This window comes from Mesocricetus auratus, unplaced genomic scaffold (genome assembly GCF_017639785.1).
Source record: "Mesocricetus auratus isolate SY011 unplaced genomic scaffold, BCM_Maur_2.0 Super-Scaffold_100009, whole genome shotgun sequence".
Classification (NCBI taxonomy): domain Eukaryota; kingdom Metazoa; phylum Chordata; class Mammalia; order Rodentia; family Cricetidae; genus Mesocricetus; species Mesocricetus auratus.
Genome location: NW_024429193.1, coordinates 115,581 through 135,403, shown reverse-complemented (window position 1 = coordinate 135,403; position 19,823 = coordinate 115,581). Strand labels below are relative to the sequence as shown.

Genomic DNA, 19,823 nt, shown 5'->3' with positions numbered 1-19,823 from the left:
TTGTAAATTCACCTCTTTCCTAGGGTTCTAGTGGTTGGTGGCGGGGTGGGTTCAATGTGTAAGTTAAGGGTTTGCAAAGAGGCCCACTAAAGACTTAAACTCTGTGAACCAGAAAAAGAAACATGTGAGAGGCTGTTTATGCGGAGCCCATTTAACGACACCAGCCACCCCCCTCAAGATACCAGCTGTTGCCCGGGCAAGCTGCAGGCCAGACCTGAGAGCGGGTAGACAGAGCTGGCGGGAGCTCAGATCCCTGAACTGGCGGGCCAGGGTTGAGGAAGAGAGGGAGGGAGGGAGGAAACGCGAGAGGGAGGGAGGGAGGAAGAAAGAGAGGGAGGCGTGTCATGTGATCCGCTTCCCTGCTCCTTTAAGCGTCCACTGGCTGCCGAGCGGCCGCAGTCTCAGCTCTGGGCATCTGGGGAGCCCGAGCGGCTGCGCCCAGGGATCCGCGCGGGCGCCTGAGGTCTGGATACCATCTCTTCTGTGCTATCGCACCCTTGAAGTTTTGCAGCACCAGGAAAAGAGGACAAGGAAGAAGGAGAGGGGAAGCGAAAGCATAATCTAAAACATTTATTTAAAGGAGAAAAGAAGGGGGGCGCAGAAATGGCTGGGGCAATTATAGAAAACATGAGCACCAAGAAGCTCTGCATTGTTGGAGGGATTCTGCTGGTTTTTCAAATCATTGCCTTTCTGGTGGGAGGCTTGATCGGTAAGTGTAAGAGCTGAAAACTTTCCCCTTTCCCTCTCTTCGGCCCTTCCCTCTTTTGCCTCTTGGGCTACTTGTTACAGTATCGCTGCCTTGCCTCTATGATCTAATTAGTCCGGCTATTGTGCTTAAGAAAGCAGAGCTCCATGGGGCTCCATGGGGCACAATCCAGTCTAGTGGCAAAGAGAAAAGGAGGGGAAAAGTTTTGGCCTAGTTTCAGTATCCACTTGAAAGGCAGGAGGGGGTGGGGGTGGTTCTTAAGCATGGCGACGGATCGCAAGGAAGTGCTGGTTCGCAAAGTTGATTGCTCCCCCTGCTCTTTCCCCTTACCCGCCCCCTTCTCCCTCTCGGTTCCCTTCCAATCAGCTCCGGGAGGGCAACGTAATCGACTTTATTAGGAATAACAGGAGAGTCAGTAGCTGCGCCCTGTGTCAGCAGTGAGCTGTTACTGGTTGTGACTAGTGTAAATGCATTGGGTTATCTCGGCGAGGGACTAGGGCAGGATTTAGGGTCTCAACCTTTATCCCTTGGCTTCCACGCCTCACCCACCCACCTCTGGCGGTGGACTGGTCTGAGCTAAGGACACGAATCGGGATGGACTAGGGTGGCTCGTGAGAGAACTGGCCCTCCCAGCACCAACTTGGAGAGGGCGTAACAGAAAGCCCCTCTGAAAGGTGTTGCTTTTGCCTGTTGTCCCCTCTGCGATCTCCCCTCCCCCTCAGCTTTGAGCCCCAAGATCCAGTGAATCGGAGACCTGGGGTCCTCCCCTGGCGCCAGGAGGACGTTTCCTGCTCCCTCCTGGGCTGCCCTCAGGTGACAGCTCCCACACCCCAGCAACGGCGCCAGGGAGACTTTCCCAGTGCCCACCAACCCGACCTATTGAGTCGAAAATGCTTCCGAGATAGCCGACCTTGTGCCTCGGCATCCATTCGGAAAACTCAACTTCCTTCACTCCACCTCAGGTCCCTTCCTCCTCAAGATTCCGGACAACCTTGCACAAACTTCAGTGCCAACTTCGGAGCGGGTGCGGCTGGGAGGCTTGGCTTTCTTGGGACTGGCTGTTGCTCTTAACTGAGAGGAAGAGCGCTGGCGCGGGGACTGAGGGTGGAGGGTTGGGGTGGGGGTGTCTGTGCTCCTCGCCGGAGCCCTTGGGTCACGCAGGAGCTCTCCAGACCGGCCGGGAGTTTTGGGCGCGGTGTTTTGCGTCTAGACCTGGGTGTGTTAGGTTTGCATTCCAGAGACTCTGCTACTGCCAATCTTTGTAACATTGAGGCTAACTGTTTAAACAAAGGAGAGTGGGAGAAGCTTCAAGAAGGGAGTTTTTAGAGGAGATCCAGTACATGTTAAAACCAGAGTTTTCTAAGACTCTGTCCTTCGTGTGAGTTAAATAGCTTTATCACTGTGCACACACACACACACACACACACACACAGCTAAAAAGCTTTTTCACTGCAAACACATGCGCGCGCAAACACATGCACATATACACACAGCTAAACAGCTTTTCACTGCACACACATGCGCGCGCGCGCGCGCACACACACACACACACACACACACACACACACACACGTTTTGGCTTTTGTTTTGCTATGCCACTCAGAATCTCTTTTCCTCTGTATTGGATTTTCTGGCTCTTAATACTTCTCTGCTGGGAGCTGTAGGCAGCAGCAGTCTAGGCGCGCTCACAGTGATTACACCGCGGTTACAATTACACTTCTTGTTTCCCTTGATGAGCAGTTGCATTTAGATGCTATTGGGTCTTGTGTGATTTCAGTGGCAGACCATAATAAAATTTCTTGCACCTTGTGCTTTCAGAATTAAATTGGCCTATTATCCTTGTCTGACCTTCCCCTTTGAGGTTTTTGCACATAGTAAGCCATTACAGTTTCCTGTCTCTGCAGGCCCACCCCCCCACCTCCCACTTCACTCCCCAGCAAAACTGATGTGAGCCCACACAGCTCTTGCTTCCTGTTGTAGGCTTCCTGGAGCATTTCTGGAGCTAGCATTTTTTTCTGGAGCCTCACTATTGCACAGAGGAGATCCAAGAGCTCCCCAAAGTGTCTACTGGACATTAGAATAACCAGAGTTAGAATAGATGTTTGTTCAAACCAGGGTTTGTCTGAAGTAAAGAGTGCTAAGGTTGTTTCTCCCTACCCCACCCTCCGGTGAACCCTCCTCCCCTTGGTTAATGAAGCTGCAGGCCTTGCCTAAACAGATTTTCCTGAACTAACAAACTGCTGTAGTTCTTTCTCTATAACATTTCTTGGGTGGAGTTTTTGCAAAACCTTACTTTTTTTTACTTTCCTTCTCTCCCAGCTGCAGTGACTGTCCTCAGTTCTATTCCTGCGATGGAACAGATTAGATGTAGCCTATACTGAGAGAATAGCATTTTTGCTCTTAAATAAGTTTAGGTAACCTAGACTCTCTAGACGACCAAAATACAGCAAGTGATTATTAACAAGAGATGCATGCTATGTTTTCCACTCAGCTTCTCTAATTGAAACTGTTCAGAGTGGACTTGAAGAATCAGTACTTCAATGGACAGTTTGTAGCCTAGGAAGACAAGGAAAAGATCAGAAACCTCTGCTCTCAGTGTCACTGCTACTTTTGGGGCCAGGCTTACTGATCAGGACCAGCTACCCTCCTAAGGTAGCTGTTCCTTTTGAACTGCAACCACTGTGTTACTTTTGGATCCTTGTTTTCCCGCATGACAGAAAACATGGCATCTCAGGGAAGGAGAACTTTATGGGAAAGCTCCTCATTGGAAATACCCACCCAAAACAAAAATACAAATTCCCTAAGCAACCATAGAAAATTATGAATTTCAAAGTAACCAGGCAGGTAGATAAATGGGTTTAAGATCCTTTTCATCTCTAATTGTATAACTCTTTTAGTATTCAGAGTTTTATCTGACATTTGGGCTAATATTCAGCTATAGCTTCATAAAACCAAGGAAGCATTTTAAAAGTAGTTATAAAAAAATAGAAGGAATTGGTTTAGTTGAAACCCCCTGTATCCTAAAGACCATCTTACCTAGCTTGCTTACTTGCTTTCTGGCTGAAGTTCTATGTTTTCTTGTGCCAGTATCTATATATTGTCGAATTTTTGATGGAATTTTGCAAACTGATGCTGGAAGAAGTATCTTACATGAGACACTATATAAAATTAGGCATATGTTATTTTATACATTCAGAAATCTTACTAAGTGACTAGCTTTTTTTAATGTTTAGAATTTATTTAATGCTTAAAGAGTTCCAAAAGGAAAATAAAATGTTTTGAAATGTACAGCTTAATTTTAGCCTCCTGAAAACGAAGCCTGAACAATATTAAAATTATTTTTCTTTGGTTTCATGCTTGATGAACTTAGCTCATGGAGAAGCAGCTGTAGAAGTGGTGGAAGGGGTGAGGGAGGAGACCATGTGTCATAAGGCAAGACTAAAATTCATAAACTTGAGACCTGGTTCATCATGTGTAGCTTGTTCAGCTTTATATTAATCATTTCTGGGGATATGATGTTTGAAGAAACAGGTCACTTTCACCTATTCAAAAATCATGAAGAGAGCAGAGATTACAACTGAACAGAATGGATTATGGTTAAATTGTTTTAAGTAAGCTCACAAATACACATATTTCAAATTTAAATTACAAGTAAAATAAACAAATCACCAGTCATAATTTATTTGGGAAGAAGCATTGGTTTTGTCGAAAGTCATGTGAGTGACCCTTGTTTTAAATGCTGAAGATGCAATGTGTATAAGAGACACAGACATACACATTTAACACAATTTCTCAAACAGGCCTGTCAAGGATGCAGAGCTCTCTATTACACCGTTATTAATTGCAAACTTTTGATAGTCTTGGTTGCTATTCATTTACATGAGCATTTGTCTGCTGCTGTAATTCATTTGAAAGTTGCAGAAATTTGAGAAATTGAGTGAAATCATGGTTAATACAGGGTACACAGTTGTCAGTATATTAGATTTTAATTTTGTTATATGTGTTGCATCTTAATGTGTATTAATGTTGTACTCATTGTAATCCTGAGTATTCAAATATCTGGTGAGATTCTTTTGTTTGGTTTGCTTTTTTGAGAGCCTCTTGTACTCCAGGTTGGTTTTGAACTCACTGGCTAAGGGTTATCTCCAACTTCTGATCCTCCTTCCTCTGAATTCCAAATTCTGGGACTGTAGGCATGGCTCACCACACTAGACTATCTTGTGAGAATCTTGAAAAGTACTAATTGGTTTTTGGCTGATACTGGTCATATTTTTCTGTATTTGGTTATGATTTTTACTTTGTAAAAGTACATACCTGATCAAACCACACTTTTTCATTCTTTTTGTTAGTGCCTAATGGAATCATACTACTGTGACTTATGTAAGTCCTGTGTAACCTTTTAAATTCACTTAGATTAATTGTTTTTTCATTGTTAAAATAACATTATTTGACTTTAATAAGTTAAATCTCTTAATTACTACAATAAGACAATGCTTATGCTAATAGTTTCTAATTGTTCTCTGGTTTTGTTAGTGCCTCCCATCTAATCTTCTAGTGCAATTTTTCTTTCCCTAGTGAAATGAGAAATATTTCCTTCAGGTAATTATGAATAGTTTTGTGAGGTTTACAAATCCTCTGCCTATACACCCTGCCTTCTCTACTTGACATTTTACAATAATTTGGCTTTTTGTTTGTTTTGTTTTTTTTGTTTGGTTTTTCAAAACAGGGTTTCTCTGTGGCTTTGGAGACTGTCCGGGAACTAGCTCTTATAGACTAGGCTGGTCTTGAACTCACAGAGATCCAGAGTGCCTCCCGAGTGCTGGGATTAAAGGCTTTTGCCACCACCACCACCCCGTTTGGCTTTTATTTTTACATTATTATGTTTTCACACTATTTATTTTTGTTTGTTTTTAAAGCAGGATTTCACTATGTACACCTAATTGGTATGATCTCCCTATGCAGACCAGGAACATAGATGGGTCTGTCTACCTCTTGTTTCCCAAGTGTTAGAATTAAATACTCCTAGCAACCTTTATTGTAAAATATATACTGACTGAGGAAAGATTCATACCTATCTCCCCCATAAAGTAGTTCTATAGAATGTCCTTAGCTCCAAACTTAGATGTACCACTGGTGTAATATCCAAAGTGCTTTAATAGGTCCCATGGTCTGCTTAGGACTGGGCTGTGTACTGCTTGGGAACTGTTAAGGGGTGAGTTAGAGCCTCAGTAAATTAGGGGAGTCACAGGAGACAAGAGTCCCTCTTTACCAACAGAAAATTTCTTATGATGAGGTTTCTCAGAACCACTTATATTGATGGGGTGAGTTAGAGCCTCAGTAAATTAGGGGAGTCACAGGAGACAAGAGTCCCTCTTTACCAACAGAAAATTTCTTATGATGAGGTTTCTCAGAACCACTTATATTGATAATTTGAAAACATAACAAAATTGGAAGCTATGCTGTTCAATAAATTATTAGCTAATATTTCCTACTGAAATAAATGTATGAATAAAATGTTATATTGAACATGTATTGAATGTACAATGTGTGCCAGGTTATTGTATAATTTAATCCACAAGAGCCTTGTTAATGGCATTACAATTAAAAAACATTTATTTATTTTGTGTGTATTTGTATATGTGTGTATATCAGAGGACAACCAACTTGGAGGAGTTGGTTCTATCCTAGCATGTAGGCCCCAGGGACTGAATTCTTGTCAGACTTTGTGGCAAACATCTTTAATTAATGAACCTTTTCACTGGGCCATCATTGATATTTTTGTATTCATTTTACTATATCATTATTATATAATTAAATCAAGATGCAGACAGCTCTCGTAAAATATTTCAAGATTAACTGTCTTGTCAAGCATGGAAGTAGATTCTGGTCAGTCTGATATCATAAACCAGAGTTAAATGATCCTGTCTAAATCATGAGTTCTGGATCTAAATAGATGTGATTTTTTAATGCAGAGAAGAATAATGAGAAACAGGAAGGTGCAAATGATTTCTCATTGATAGTTATTGAATAGCATGGAAGTGAAGAATAATCTATATGATGATAAAGGAAGTCTAATTGTAGTACCAAGGCAGTATCTTAGCAATGCCAAGGAAGGATATCCTTTGGAAAAATTCAGACACCTTTCTTATTCTTTTCTTGCAAGAATAATTGTACGAATCATCCAATTGTCTGAGCAGTCTGGTTCATGAACAAGAAAGAAAGATTGCTTGATTTTATTTTATTCAGCTGGTAGTCTGACATATTTATGTCGTTATGTAAGAAGTTTGGACTTTTCAAAGGAAGACAAGAAAGAATCACTGAATATTGGAGAGGGTTTTGGAAGGTATGGATGGCAATAATGGGAGCAGTTGAAACTTAAAAAAAAATCTCCTTCCAAAATGCCAGCATTTAGGAGTAGTAGCTCTCAGAAATAGCCATGTTGACACCATGAAAGGCACATTTTATTCTTGAGGAAAATGCTAATAGATTTTTTTTCTGCTTGAGAAAAATTGAAGCTCTTGTTTTTCGAAAGATTTACACAATCATATTAGTTTCATTTGGGTAGATCTCTCCTCTGAGACTTGGAGATGGTGGCCTAAAGGGACAAGTGGGTCAGACGTAGGTAGTCCAAAGTGTCTGATGGCAATGGGAGGGCAGGACTTTAAGATTAAGAAAAGTTTTGTGACTTTTACTTTGCATAAACAAACTGAAAAGATAATTAAATTATGAAAAAGAAGAAACCTCATATTTCAGAATTTTAAAAAATTCTGAGACCCTTTTGCTTTTTTCATTTTTTTAAATGGTTTCCCAGCACCTTCATCAAATCTCCAGATTTTATCTCTAACACAGTTTTGTAAAGGAACAAAAGTAAGAATCTGCCTGGGAGCTGGACTTGGACTCAGAGAGATTCACCTGACTCTGCCTCCCAAGTGCTGGGATTAAAGATGTGCCACCATCTCCCAGCTCTGGGCTGTTTTCTAATGTAATTTCACACAGTGAAAAGTGTTCAATCAATAATGTATACCAACAAGTACATTGCTTTATGTACACAATAAGTTTTATATTTTTTCTTTAAACTTAATTTTTTGTTGATTCTTTGGGAATTTCACATCATGCACCCCAATCCCACCCACTCACCTTCCAGTCCCTCTATAACCACTCTTCACCCCTGCAGCATGGTCCCCAAAATAACTCTCCCCAAATTAATTAAAACAAAACAAGCCACCTTGCTTCTCCAGCTTTCTAGCACTGCTTTCTTCTTTCTAGTATCATCTGGAGCTGATGTGTGTCATGTAGCCCCACCACCAATATATTCATTGCCCTGAGTCATTGGTCTGGTTCAAGGCCTCTGGCACATTGGACCCTCATCAAAACCCCTCTCAGATATTCTGCTGTTGCCTTGAGTAATGGAAGTCCTGCTATTATCATTCCATAGAAACAGTCTAAGGAACTTTTTTGAAGTGGTACTTTACTGAATTCTAAGCCATATTCTTAATGTGGGATATTGCTTTTCTCCCACTGTCCTTCCACATTCCTTCTATTTCTAAGAAACACAAAGAGACAAGGGTGAGGTTCTGTACAGATGAAATTGATGTGAAAGCACAGTCCCTGTTTCGGCTCATGCTCCTTCCTCAAGCTAAGCATTTCAATTGCTACCTGAGTACCAAAATGACATAACTTCCTAAACAAATGACTCCAATACCTGACACATAACAATCCTTATACCAGCACTGTGTTTGTAACAATGCTTATAAGCCATGCTGGGGAGGACTAAGCCTGACAGACTCAAATGCCTTCTTGGTAACACGGCATCATGTAGCAAAGGGTAGATGAACATTACAGAAAACTTGGGAAAGGAGTGCTGAAGAGTACCCCTTGGCTTTAGCCCATACAAAAGGTATTGGGTACAATGGCTAAAGGAAAGAAGGCAGTATATGTATCAAAGGATATGATAGCAAATGTGGTCCAGAAAAGGAAATTTAAGACCTGTGCAAACATCCCTTCAGGACACATCGAGGCAGAATTCCTCAGGCCTACATTTTTTTCTGGTGTCACTCACACCCCCACACTGAGCTAGCACATCAATCTCCATGCCCATTTAAATCCTGTACTTTCAAGTTTCTGTTGCCTTTTTCCCTTCCTGTTGTATGCTCAGAAAAAAAGAGTACTTTCTCTCTCTCTCTCTCTCTCTCTCTCTCTCTCTCTCTCTCTCTCTCTCTCTCTCTCTCTTAATTTTTAAACTGGCTCATGCAAATTATAGGACTTTCTTAAATTTCTAGCTAATTCCCTTGCGTAGCTCATGGACTTTAACCCAAATGCATACGTGTAAGAGAGCAGAGGGAATTAAAAGGAAAGATCAAGCCAACTACATTAGTTTTGGCAAGGTATTACACTTTTTGTTTAAAAAAAAGGCAATTGATCTGAAAATGGTTGACTCAGTGTTTTCCAAGTTCTACAGTAATAAAGCCAACCATCACGGATTGCACTGTAAATTCTTCTTCCTTTGTCTTTCATTTGCTTGAACGAAGCAGTCATGAAGCAACATGTAATTTAGTTAACATGATATCAACTTTCAGTCTCTCCCTACTTAGCATGTTTGCCTTCAGGTTATCACAACCAAAAAGTGGTTCCTACTTGGTTAAATTCAGTCTTCTCTGAAGGCAAGCATGCATTTTTGAGGTTCAGTTTCTTTTAATCTGCTTCCCAACATGTTTTATGCTGTCCTTTAGGCTGTAACTTGCCCTGAGTCGAATTCCTCTAATGGTAAAGGCACACCCCCCACATTCCTTTCTTTGCTCTGTTCTCTTAAGCTGATTCTTCTGTGTGAACCAGGTTCTTACTTTAGCTTTGCAGTCTTGGGCTAAACAGTTATAGATAAAATTCTTGTGTAGGTTATGAACAAACTTCTGTTAGTTACAGAACACGTCTCTACTTGGAAAAGATCAGATTCTTCATATTGTTAGGTGGGGTGGCTGTAACAGACCTGAGACATCTTTGTTTCAACCTCTGGCTGCATAGAACTGAGAATACAGGTCTATTGAGACCCTGGCACCACTCTTGTACATGCTCGGGCAAAACAGTTTTGCTCTAAGAGAACATGATACTAATGTGTAATAGCTGATGAAAAGAAAGAAAAAAAGAGATAATTTGTTGTTTAAGATGAAAGAGCACTAGCATCTTTTAAATAGCATTTCTCTTTTTCCCTTCTCCTTTTCTTTCTTTTTACAGATAAAAAAATTTCCTCCATTACTTTCCTCCCTTACTGTGCTCACTCAAGAAGATGTATTTTAGAAGGATGAATATGTCTGAGATTCTGATTAAAACCAGGGTTAAAATACATATAAGACAGTAACTTTTTATGAATTAGGACTTACCCAGCTCTGTTTAGGTAAGCCATTAAACTCTTCACACTAAGAAAGTTGTTAAAATTTAGAAAGGAACTTGCTGATTACTTGGGTGTATTGAAGGAATATTGCTATGGAATATTACTTTAACTATGTAAAAGTGTTACATTTGTTTATGTTGTGGAATATTAACTATGTGAAAGTGTGTTGCATTTGTTTGTTGAATTTGTTTAATTAGGCAAAGATGTGTTACATTTGTTTATGCTGTTTTTAATTATGTAAAGATGTGCTGCTGTTTCACCTTGCCTGTCTAAGGAACCCAATTGGTCTAATAAAAAGTTGAACAACCAGTAGCTAGGCAGTAAAGGGATAGGTGGGGCTTGTGGGCAGAAAGAATAAGTAGGAGGAAAGAAGAGAAAAGAAAGGAGAGAATGAGAGAGAGATTCCTGGGGGCCAGACAGTCAGGCAGCCGCCAGCCAGCCAACCAGACACAGCGTAGGACATATAGAATGAAAGGAAGGTAAAAAACCCCAAGGGAATATGTAGATGAAGAGAAACAGTTATAAGATCTAGTGAGACAAGCATAAGCTAAGGCTGAACATTCATAACTAATAAGTCTCAGTGTCGTGATTTGGGAGCTGGTCGGTGGCTCAAAAGAATGCCTTTATGTGGGCACTCAAGAGGCTAAAGCAGGAGGATCACTGTTACTTGTGTAGTGATTTCAAGGCCAGCTTTAGCAATTTAGTGAGACCCTGTCTCAAATAAGTAAAAAGAGGACTTGGATTATAGCTTAGTTATAGTAGAACATGTGCCTACTATGTAATACTTCTGTTCAAAGTTTTTCAAGTTCTAGGAATTTTATTGTAGCAACCAGTGGTAGTGATCTGATTAATCTAATTGTTATCAGACTTCCTTTGAAACCTAGGCAAAACTTTAATGTGTTGTGAGTCTCAGTTTCCTTACCTAAAGAACTTACAGGCAGAAAATGGAATTTAAGTGAGAGTATAACTTATGCTTTGTTCCAAGTGTGCCTGACCATAGACATTAGAGGAATCACTTTCTGAGAACCACTTTTCTAGATTAGAAGTTACCACTAAGTACATATGTAGCACACACATGTATACATTTGTGTTCATCCTTTGTTTTATTTTTTTGCTTCTCAGTCAGTTAGGTACTACTAGAAACTCAACAACACTGCATTATGACCTTCTTGTTGGCATAGTCTGTGCTAAGCAGTAGTTTGAGAAGTATGTCATTCAAATATTTGGTAATCACAGTGGTTTGTTTATCTTTTGGTTTAGTTTTTAATAGCTTTCACAAGGCTTAATTTGAATCTTAAATTGTTTCCTTTTAATATTCTGGCTTGGGGTTGGGAATATAGCTCACACAAGGCCCTGGATTAAATCACTAGCACTTCCCCCAAAATTTAAAATCCTGGGCCAATATACATGGCTGTTCATAGCATAGGTAAGTATAGGTAACAAATTTTAAAGGCATTTTTCTTACATGTTTTATCTCTGCTTATTACAACACAAGCCTTAGCTGATCTTCTGTTTTACAATATAAAACTGGAGTCGTTATCCATATGACATTTTTCCTCTTCCAAATGCATACTATATGATAGAGACTTTTGGACATCAAATTTGGGGGAAAACAGTGATTTTTTTACTAATATGATATCAGCCATTGGAGTATTAACTAACATTATAGTGTATTGTCAGAATATTTTTTGTGGTACTAGAGGCATGTGAATGCTAGGTAAGCACAATATACATCTCTATCACCATCTGAATTTTAAAATAAGAATAACATAAATTATAATATATACATATATATATTAAAATACATAAACTACAAGTTCCATCTTGAGGTGTAGTTGCTAACTTAGCCAAGTACTATATGAGTACTAGGAGTATGGTTAAAGAAATGCATGGATAAATGTCTTGTACTTTGAACTTACAGCAAGGATACCGAAAATGTTCAGTAAGGTCCACCCTACATTTTGCAGTATTGCATTCCAGGCTGTACTTTCATGTTTAAGTGAAGATAAGGCTTATTATTTTTCTCTTGATCATGTTAATAAAAGTCATGCATACCTTCACGGTATGTATGCTTGGTTATGAATAAATTTTTGGAGTTGAAAAGGGACCGTCTCTTATATTGAGGAAACCAAGGCCCAGAGGAGACCAAAGGACAGCATATAGTTTGATCCAAACTTCCTGGTCACTGTTCATGGTCATTCCATCTTGTTTATGTGTTTTTATCTTTGATTGGGCATAAACATAGACAATTGACTGTGGCTACTTGTCCATACTCGACAATTAGTATAAACGGAATTTTCTCTAGTGCATTTATTTCCAAAGTTTGAATAATCAAATAGAGATGCTGAGTGAGAATGGAAAACTTGTGTTTTGTTTTGTTTATACAGCAAATATATTTCTTCTGCTTCACCAGGGCTGTTCTGAAGGGACTTATTTTAGATGTATTTTTCTGCTTCATGAAGGCTGTTCTGAAAGGATTTATTTTAGAATCCACACAGTTTAACTACAAACTCTTTAAAAATGGGAACTTGTTTTTCTACTTTTCTATTAATTTTGCAGACATATGGTTGTTCTTTGAGAATGAAAGATTAGATTTAAAATGGGAGTTTAAATTTTAAACTTATTTATTTATAAGGTAGAGATTGAACCTATTTTCTGAGCATGTAAAGCAAGCACACTCTACCAGTGAGCTACAGCCCAGGTGTGGATTCAAGTCCCGGCTCTACCATCTGCTGGTTATACAACCTTGAATAATTACTTAATCCAAGTTTGAAAGTATTCTTCAGAGAGGGTAAAGTAGGACTCACCAGGTTTATCTTTAAAGGTTATTGTAAGATTAAATAAGATGTTAAAACACTTTAGTACAGGATCTGTCAAATACTGAATCCTTAAAATTATACAGTAACTATTTTATTTTTAGTCTTAGTCCTTTCCCTCAGTGTCCTGGAGAAGCTGTTGTAAAGATCCATGAGATGTAGATCGTCCTAGACTGTGGTTTGACTTTAAAATCTAATGAAAGGAAATAAGTTTTCTGTCTCCTATTTAAATTTTTAATTGGGAATTTAACAACCTTAAAGGAATTAAAAATAGAAAAAATAAATCTTTCTAAAATTCATCATTTTAATGCAACAGTTTTGTTTAAATTTTATTTTTTCATTTCTGGTTCCTGGAATTCAAAGTCTCACTAAGTAGAGACACTTAACAGAGGCTTTCTGTTGTCTTTCTGCCAGCTGCACATTACTTTAGAAATTTAGCAATTCCTCCTCTTTCCTTCAAGCTCTGTACTACTACTTAACTCAAGATTGCTATTGAGCCATTGAACCATGGGAAATTCATTTTCAAAATCTGCTTAATTGCTGTGAGACTTTAATTTGTTCTGGATGATGGTGCTAATGTCTGGGAACTGGGACTGAAGCCCTCCGAAGTTGTTAATTTAATCAACCGCTGTGCCCCTGCCTAATGAAGGGGGCACCAGATCCTCCTCACAAAGAGTCTGGGTCCCTCCTGACCATTTCGTTCATGATGAATAATAGAGGCCCCACAGTCAGGTTTAGCACTTGGGGCAAATTATCAGAATGTCAGTTCCCATTATATGAGCTTCCCCAAATAATTGTTGAATAGATTTTATATAGGAACCCTGAATTTTCAAAGTAGGGATTTTTTGTGTGCTTGACAATCCGAAACATTCTCAAATCATTGAGGTTCTGTTGCAACTAGTCTGCAATCTGTAAGATCATAAGCATCACCTCAAACTGCAGAGATGCCTGTTAACCATTGGTTTTCTGTGGCAAGACTGGTGAACACTTGCTCTGGCCTCATGATAAATTAGCTTGTTTATTCCTCTTCTGCTTATTTCTATCCTGCTGTTGGTTAGTGTAATGAAGCAGAAGCCCATTGTGTATGTTCATTGGGTAGCAATCCTCTGGCACCAAAGAGGGTAATTGAGTAGAAAGGCGGATGCTGTTGGTGCATGGGAGAAGCTAACACCACATGAGGTCACCAGGCTTCCAGCTTTAACCAATGTGGACACAATGCAATTGAGATTCTGAAAAGGGTTTGTTTATAGTGTGAGAGTAAGGGTCAGTAGTTAATTTGAAATGCTGTAGGTGTGTTTTCCTTGAACCAAGAAGGTACAGAGCATGTGTCATGGAAGATTGTAAATATCCTCAAGGGGTGGAGGATAGAGTTGGGGGAGGGATTTAAGACAAAAGCGAACTTAAAAGCTCTGGTATACTTATTATCTACCTATCCATGTTTTCTTAAAAATTTTACATTCTTGAAAATAAGTTCACTGCAGAAAAAAATACTATAAATCTATGATTTACAGGCACAGTCCTGTCAAGAAACAACCTTTTTTAAAACAGTAGTTTCTCAAATATAAAGGGATTGGAGTCTTGTAAAATATTAACATTATTCTAATGAATGCTCATATTTAAAAATGTCTTTCAGGATTTAGAATTATACTATTATACTATATACTGAGATAATATGGAAATCATTAGCCCTGTGTTTGTTTATTCATAGTGTAGGCTTTTGTCCTTTTTAGGTATCTTTCCTAGGCACATCTGTTTTTTCTTTGCTATTAATTTCATTATTTAGTTACCCTTCAGATAATTTAAAATCAGTGAGAGCTTTCCCCTATACTGTATGGGAATATTATGAGGAAACATTTGGTTTTCAGAAATGACAATAGGAAAAAACATTGAGGTAATGCATGAACCAAAGGTTTGTCATGACCTTTATCAGTGCTTTGTGGGGTTTATGTTAAGTCTAGGAGATGTGTTTGATATTCCTGATACCTTACATTTGTAGACAGCTTTTATCATTTTTTCAAAGTGCTTTTGTAGAAATCACCCCATTTGATCTTGCCAATACTCTAAGATAGTCCAGTTCATCAGGGATCTTCACATTTAAAGTCATGGCAACTGAGAAAAGAAGTATGTTTATGGTGTGCTTTGTTTGGGAAAGCACTAAATTTGTGGAGATTAAAACTTGGAAATTTGGAATCTTATTTGTTGCATGGTAACAGTTGTAAGAAGAATAAAAAGGCATAGTTGTATTTCTAATGTAGAATTCTGAGTTCTCTTCTAGGAGAAGTAAATGCTGTCTTTCTCCATCTAATCCATATTTGCTTTAGTGAAAAATCGTTAGATCTCTCTTCAAGTACAATTTTGATAAACTGTAATCTGTTCAGGTTGCCAGGTGTCTTTCTGTTTCCCCAAGCCGAATCTAGTTCTTTAGATATTTTGGTAAATTTTAAAGAAGGAGCCAGAAAATACTCTCGAAAAGGACAAAGACTAGGTTGTGTTGAAGTTTGGTCACCTACAATATTAACTCTTCTGTGATTTGCATTTTTCTTAATTATGCTATGCCAATAGATGGCCATTTGTGTGCTAGTGTGATATATCACAGTACATCACAATTGAATTACTCAGTGTCCTTTGATTTGAGTTCTCAATAGTTTCAGACTAGAAGCTATTATAAAATATTTTGAAAACCTTTATAGTTGAACTATTATCATATCTTTATGACTTAATTAGCAGTTTCAAGTCTATGGATTTACCTTTAAAGACTGATAATCAGTCTAGGAGTACATAACAACTCCATGCTTGTTGTTTAATATTGGGCGTTTCTTAAATTTTTAAGTTTTGTTAGTGTGCTTCCTCTTTCTTTTATAATCCTCATGAAGGTTAAGTGTGAAGGTGAGCATCTTTCTATTTAGTGACTTGATTTGCTTGGATGCTTCTTTCCTTCAATGATGTGTTTTCAAAGTTTATCATTTCAGAAATGAAATTTCTTGAAGATTAGGAAAAGGAGGATTTACTGGAATTTTTGTTTATTTTGATGTCTTTTTGTTCTTACTGTTTTATTTTATTTATTTATTTATTGTTTTTTGAGTTGTTTCTTTGTTGTTTTGGAGCCTGTCCTGGAACCTGCTCTGTAGACCAGGCTGGTCTCGAACTCACAGAGGCCTGCCTCTGCCTCCCAGGTGCAGTGATTAAAGGCGTGCGCCACCAATGCCTGGCTTTGTTTTATTTTTGAGGTGTAACGTGTTGCCTTCCCCGCCATCCGCCTGGGCCCTGCCACAGTTGCAGTCCCCAAATAACACACAAGACACAATATTAATTATAAAGCTGTTGGCCGTTTGCTTGTTTCTTACTGGCTAGCTCTGACATAAGTATTTAACCCATAATTGTTAATGTAAGTATTTCTCTTACTGGAGAAAAGGGTCCAGACTGCCTGTGTCTCTCTTTCCCAGAATCCTCCTCAACTCCTAGTCCCACCTATCTTGCTTCCTTATTGGCCAGCAGTGCTTTATTGACATATACAAAGGACTTCCCCATCATTGAGGGGTAGTTTAGTTAGCTTCAGTTCTCCACTTGACTCAAAAACTTAGAGTCAGCAAGACGAGATTCTCCATTGAAGAATTTCTTGGATAAGATTGGCCTGTGGGTGTGTCTGTGGAGGATTTACTTAAATGTTAATTGATAAAGGCGGGCCCAGTCCACTGTAGGCAGAACCATTCCCTGAGTAGGTGGTTCTAGGTTGTATAAGAAAGCTAGTGAGGCAGCAAGCAGCATTATTCCATGATTTATGCTTGACTGATTTCCTTCAATGTCAGACTGTAACCTATAAGCTGACTTAAACCCTTTCTTTTCCACAGTTGCTTTCGGTCATAGTGTTTTACCAAAGAAACAGAAGCTAAAAACTAGAACACTGGTGGTGTTACCTGCCCTGTGTTCAACCTGTTTTTTTTGATAACAGTACTCTGAATTCTCTTTTGACACGTTCCTTGCCCTTCAATGCATATGGCTTCAACAATTTACTTTTAGTTCCAGTGATAGATATGCAGCCAAGCCGAGTCTAGCTACTATGAGTGCATGGCTGAAATTTACCTAATCAGAGTGAATTCTGAGACCTTGGTGGAGGGCACCAAGAAGTGTTTTTTTTTTTTCTTCCTTTCTGAGTTTGAACTAAAAAATACAAATGTTATTTGTTGGAATCTAATAAAATAAGGGTTAGAGTTTAATCACTGAAAGAAATGAAATATCTTGACATAGTTTGATTTCTCAAAATAACCTTTTAAAGATCACTCAGTGTAAACCTTATTAAATAACTGGTAGGTTTTTCTCTTTTCCCTCTTGTTTCCTCCCTTTTTCCTTGCCTTCTTCTCTTTCTTCCTTGCCTTTGACAGAGTCTCGCTGTGTAATTCAGGCTGCCTCAGATTGGAATCCTTCTGTTTGCTGGATGTGTAGCCATGAATAACTATGTTCAGCTGATTTATAATATTTTTGCTCAAGAATCTGTACTTATTACATCATTGATTTAAAGTTAAGGTTGTTGGAAACTATTATTACATTGAAAATATTGCATTTGGTTGGAATGAAGCTCCTGTAACAATGTGTTAGGTACAATACTTTTAATTAGAACACTATTTGAAATTGTGTGTGTGTGTGTGTGTGTGTGTGTGTGTGTGTGTGTGTGTGTGTGTTTAGTACTGAGTTGCCGGTGAAGGTCATTACTGATAATTCTTAGAATTTGGCTAAACTTCTGACTTTGAAACAAAACTCATTCTAGCACATGCTCTGAGTTTCATGTATGTGAAAGATGGATGGTCACATGGTGTACAAGCAACTGAAATGAACTTTTTGAAGACAGAAGAGAATTTATATTGATTATACAAATGAAACAGTATCTCTGGGAATGACTGAAATTTCATTAGTGTTTATGATGACTCTGGAGGTTTCTTAAAGACATGCTAGAGATTATGAAGCAGAATAAGCAGCAACTTGGCACATGTTACTACAGTTCTCTAACTGGCTTAGCTCTGGGCTACAGAGGAGTATGTATAATTAGATCTTGTCTTCTAGCAACTTCAATTTGATTAGCAAGACAAGACCAATAAAACAAGTTGCTGTTAAGGGCCAAGTTAGTTGCAATAGACCAAGAAAACATCTAAGCATATTATTTTTAATTTTTTAAATTTAAATTAGAAACAAGCTTGTTTCACATAACAATACCAGTTCTCTCTCCTTCCATCCTACCTTGGCTCCCACTGAACCCCTATCCCATCTCCTTCCTGCTCCCTAAGGAGGGTGATACCTTCCATGGGGGATCTTCAAAGACTGTCATAACTTTTGGAGCAGGGCCTAGACCATCCCTCCGTGCATCTACTCTGAGAGATTATCCCTTTATGTGGAGTAGGCTCCCAAAATCCATCCATGTCCTAGGGATAAATACTGATCCACTACTAGAGGCCCCATAGATTAACCAGACCTCCAAACTGACATCCATGTTCAGGGCATTTGAGACAGTCCTTTGCTGGCTTCCCAGCTATAAGTCTGGGGTCCATGAGCTAGCTCCTTCTTGCTGAGGTCAGCTGTTTCTGTGGGTTTCTCCAACCTGATCTTGACCCCTTTGCTCATGACTCCTCCCTCTCTGCAACTGGATTCCAGAGTTCAGCTCAGTGTTTAGCTGTGTCTGCTTCTGCTTCCATCAGCTGCTGGATGAAGGCTCTGGGATGGCATATAAGGTAGTCATGAATTTCATCATTGGAAAAGGGCATTTAAGATAGCCTCTCGACTATTGCTTAGATTGTTAGTTGGAGTCAATATTATTTGAGCACTATTTACACTCTAGGCAGTGTGCTAAGTGCTTTATAGTCATAGCTTAACCACTTTGAGATGTTTATTTGGAACTAGATTCTTTGGCTGATTTGGTTTTACATTTTAAGTTCTAGAAAAAAATGGAGTATCTTTTTTTTGTAGGTTTTTTTTATTTTATCATTTTTTATTTTAATTTTAAATAGCTTGTTTTACATGCCAATCCCAGTTCCCTCTCCCTCCCCTCCTCCCGCACTCTCCTTCCCCCCCAGCCTCCCACCCTATTGCCAATTCCTTCCACATAGGGGATATCTAGAGTCTGTCATTTCACTCCGGGTAGGGTCCAGGCATCCCCCTAAAAAGGACTTCCTTAATTTGTTCATTGCATTTCTTTAAGAAATTCTTCTATCCAGGAGAGGTGGCACATGCTTTTATTCCCAGCACTGGGGGTGGGGATTAGGAAGGTACAAGTATGCAGATCTCTGAGTTCCACACTGGCTTGGTCTACAGAACTAGTTCTAGTACAGCCAGGGCTACACACACACACACACACACACACACACACACACACACACACACACACCCCACATAAACACAAATACTGTTTCAAATAACCATCACCACCACAACAAAGTACTTCTAAAAGAAACAGAGTTTGGAGGGCAAAAGCTGGAGGTGACTGCAAATTGACCAGAAAGTTGACAAGTCTCCCTAAGGACTGGCATTGTGTTGGCCATTGTGGGCAAATCCATTCAGCTTAGGGCCTTCGTCTGTATTTCCCTTTGTGAATTCTTCTACTGAATGTCCCATCATCCATTGTTAAGATGAGGTTCTGCTAGTTCTGTCTGCTTTTGCCACATAAATGTTTTAGGAACTCTCCACAGACTGGCTTGATTGTTTGTGTGGGCTGTGAACAGATTGCGTGGGTGATGACACAAGTAGGAAAGGACTCAGTAATCAGAAAGGAGTTTGGGAGCAGTGAACTCTTTCTCTGTCAGAATAGAGCTTGGACACAAAGGGAACTTCGTTAATCATGCTTCATTTGTAATCAGAATGGAGAGGCACTTTTAAAAACCACTGCTCTTTGGTTTACTGTTTCGTCTGAGTTAAGCCGACTATGCAATAGCTA

The 19,823-nt window shown here is 39.2% G+C and overlaps 1 protein-coding gene across 1 annotated transcript in view; it reads left to right on the top strand.

The window, feature by feature from the left end:
* Positions 1-367: 367 nt before the first annotated feature.
* Positions 368-19,823, top strand: part of Wls (Wnt ligand secretion mediator) — a 102,081-nt gene continuing 82,625 nt past the window's right edge. Inside the window, exon 1 of the mRNA XM_005086972.4 lies at positions 368-709. Coding sequence (XP_005087029.1) covers positions 604-709 — 106 coding nt within the window. The 5' untranslated portion in view covers positions 368-603. The remainder of the gene's footprint in view (positions 710-19,823) is intronic.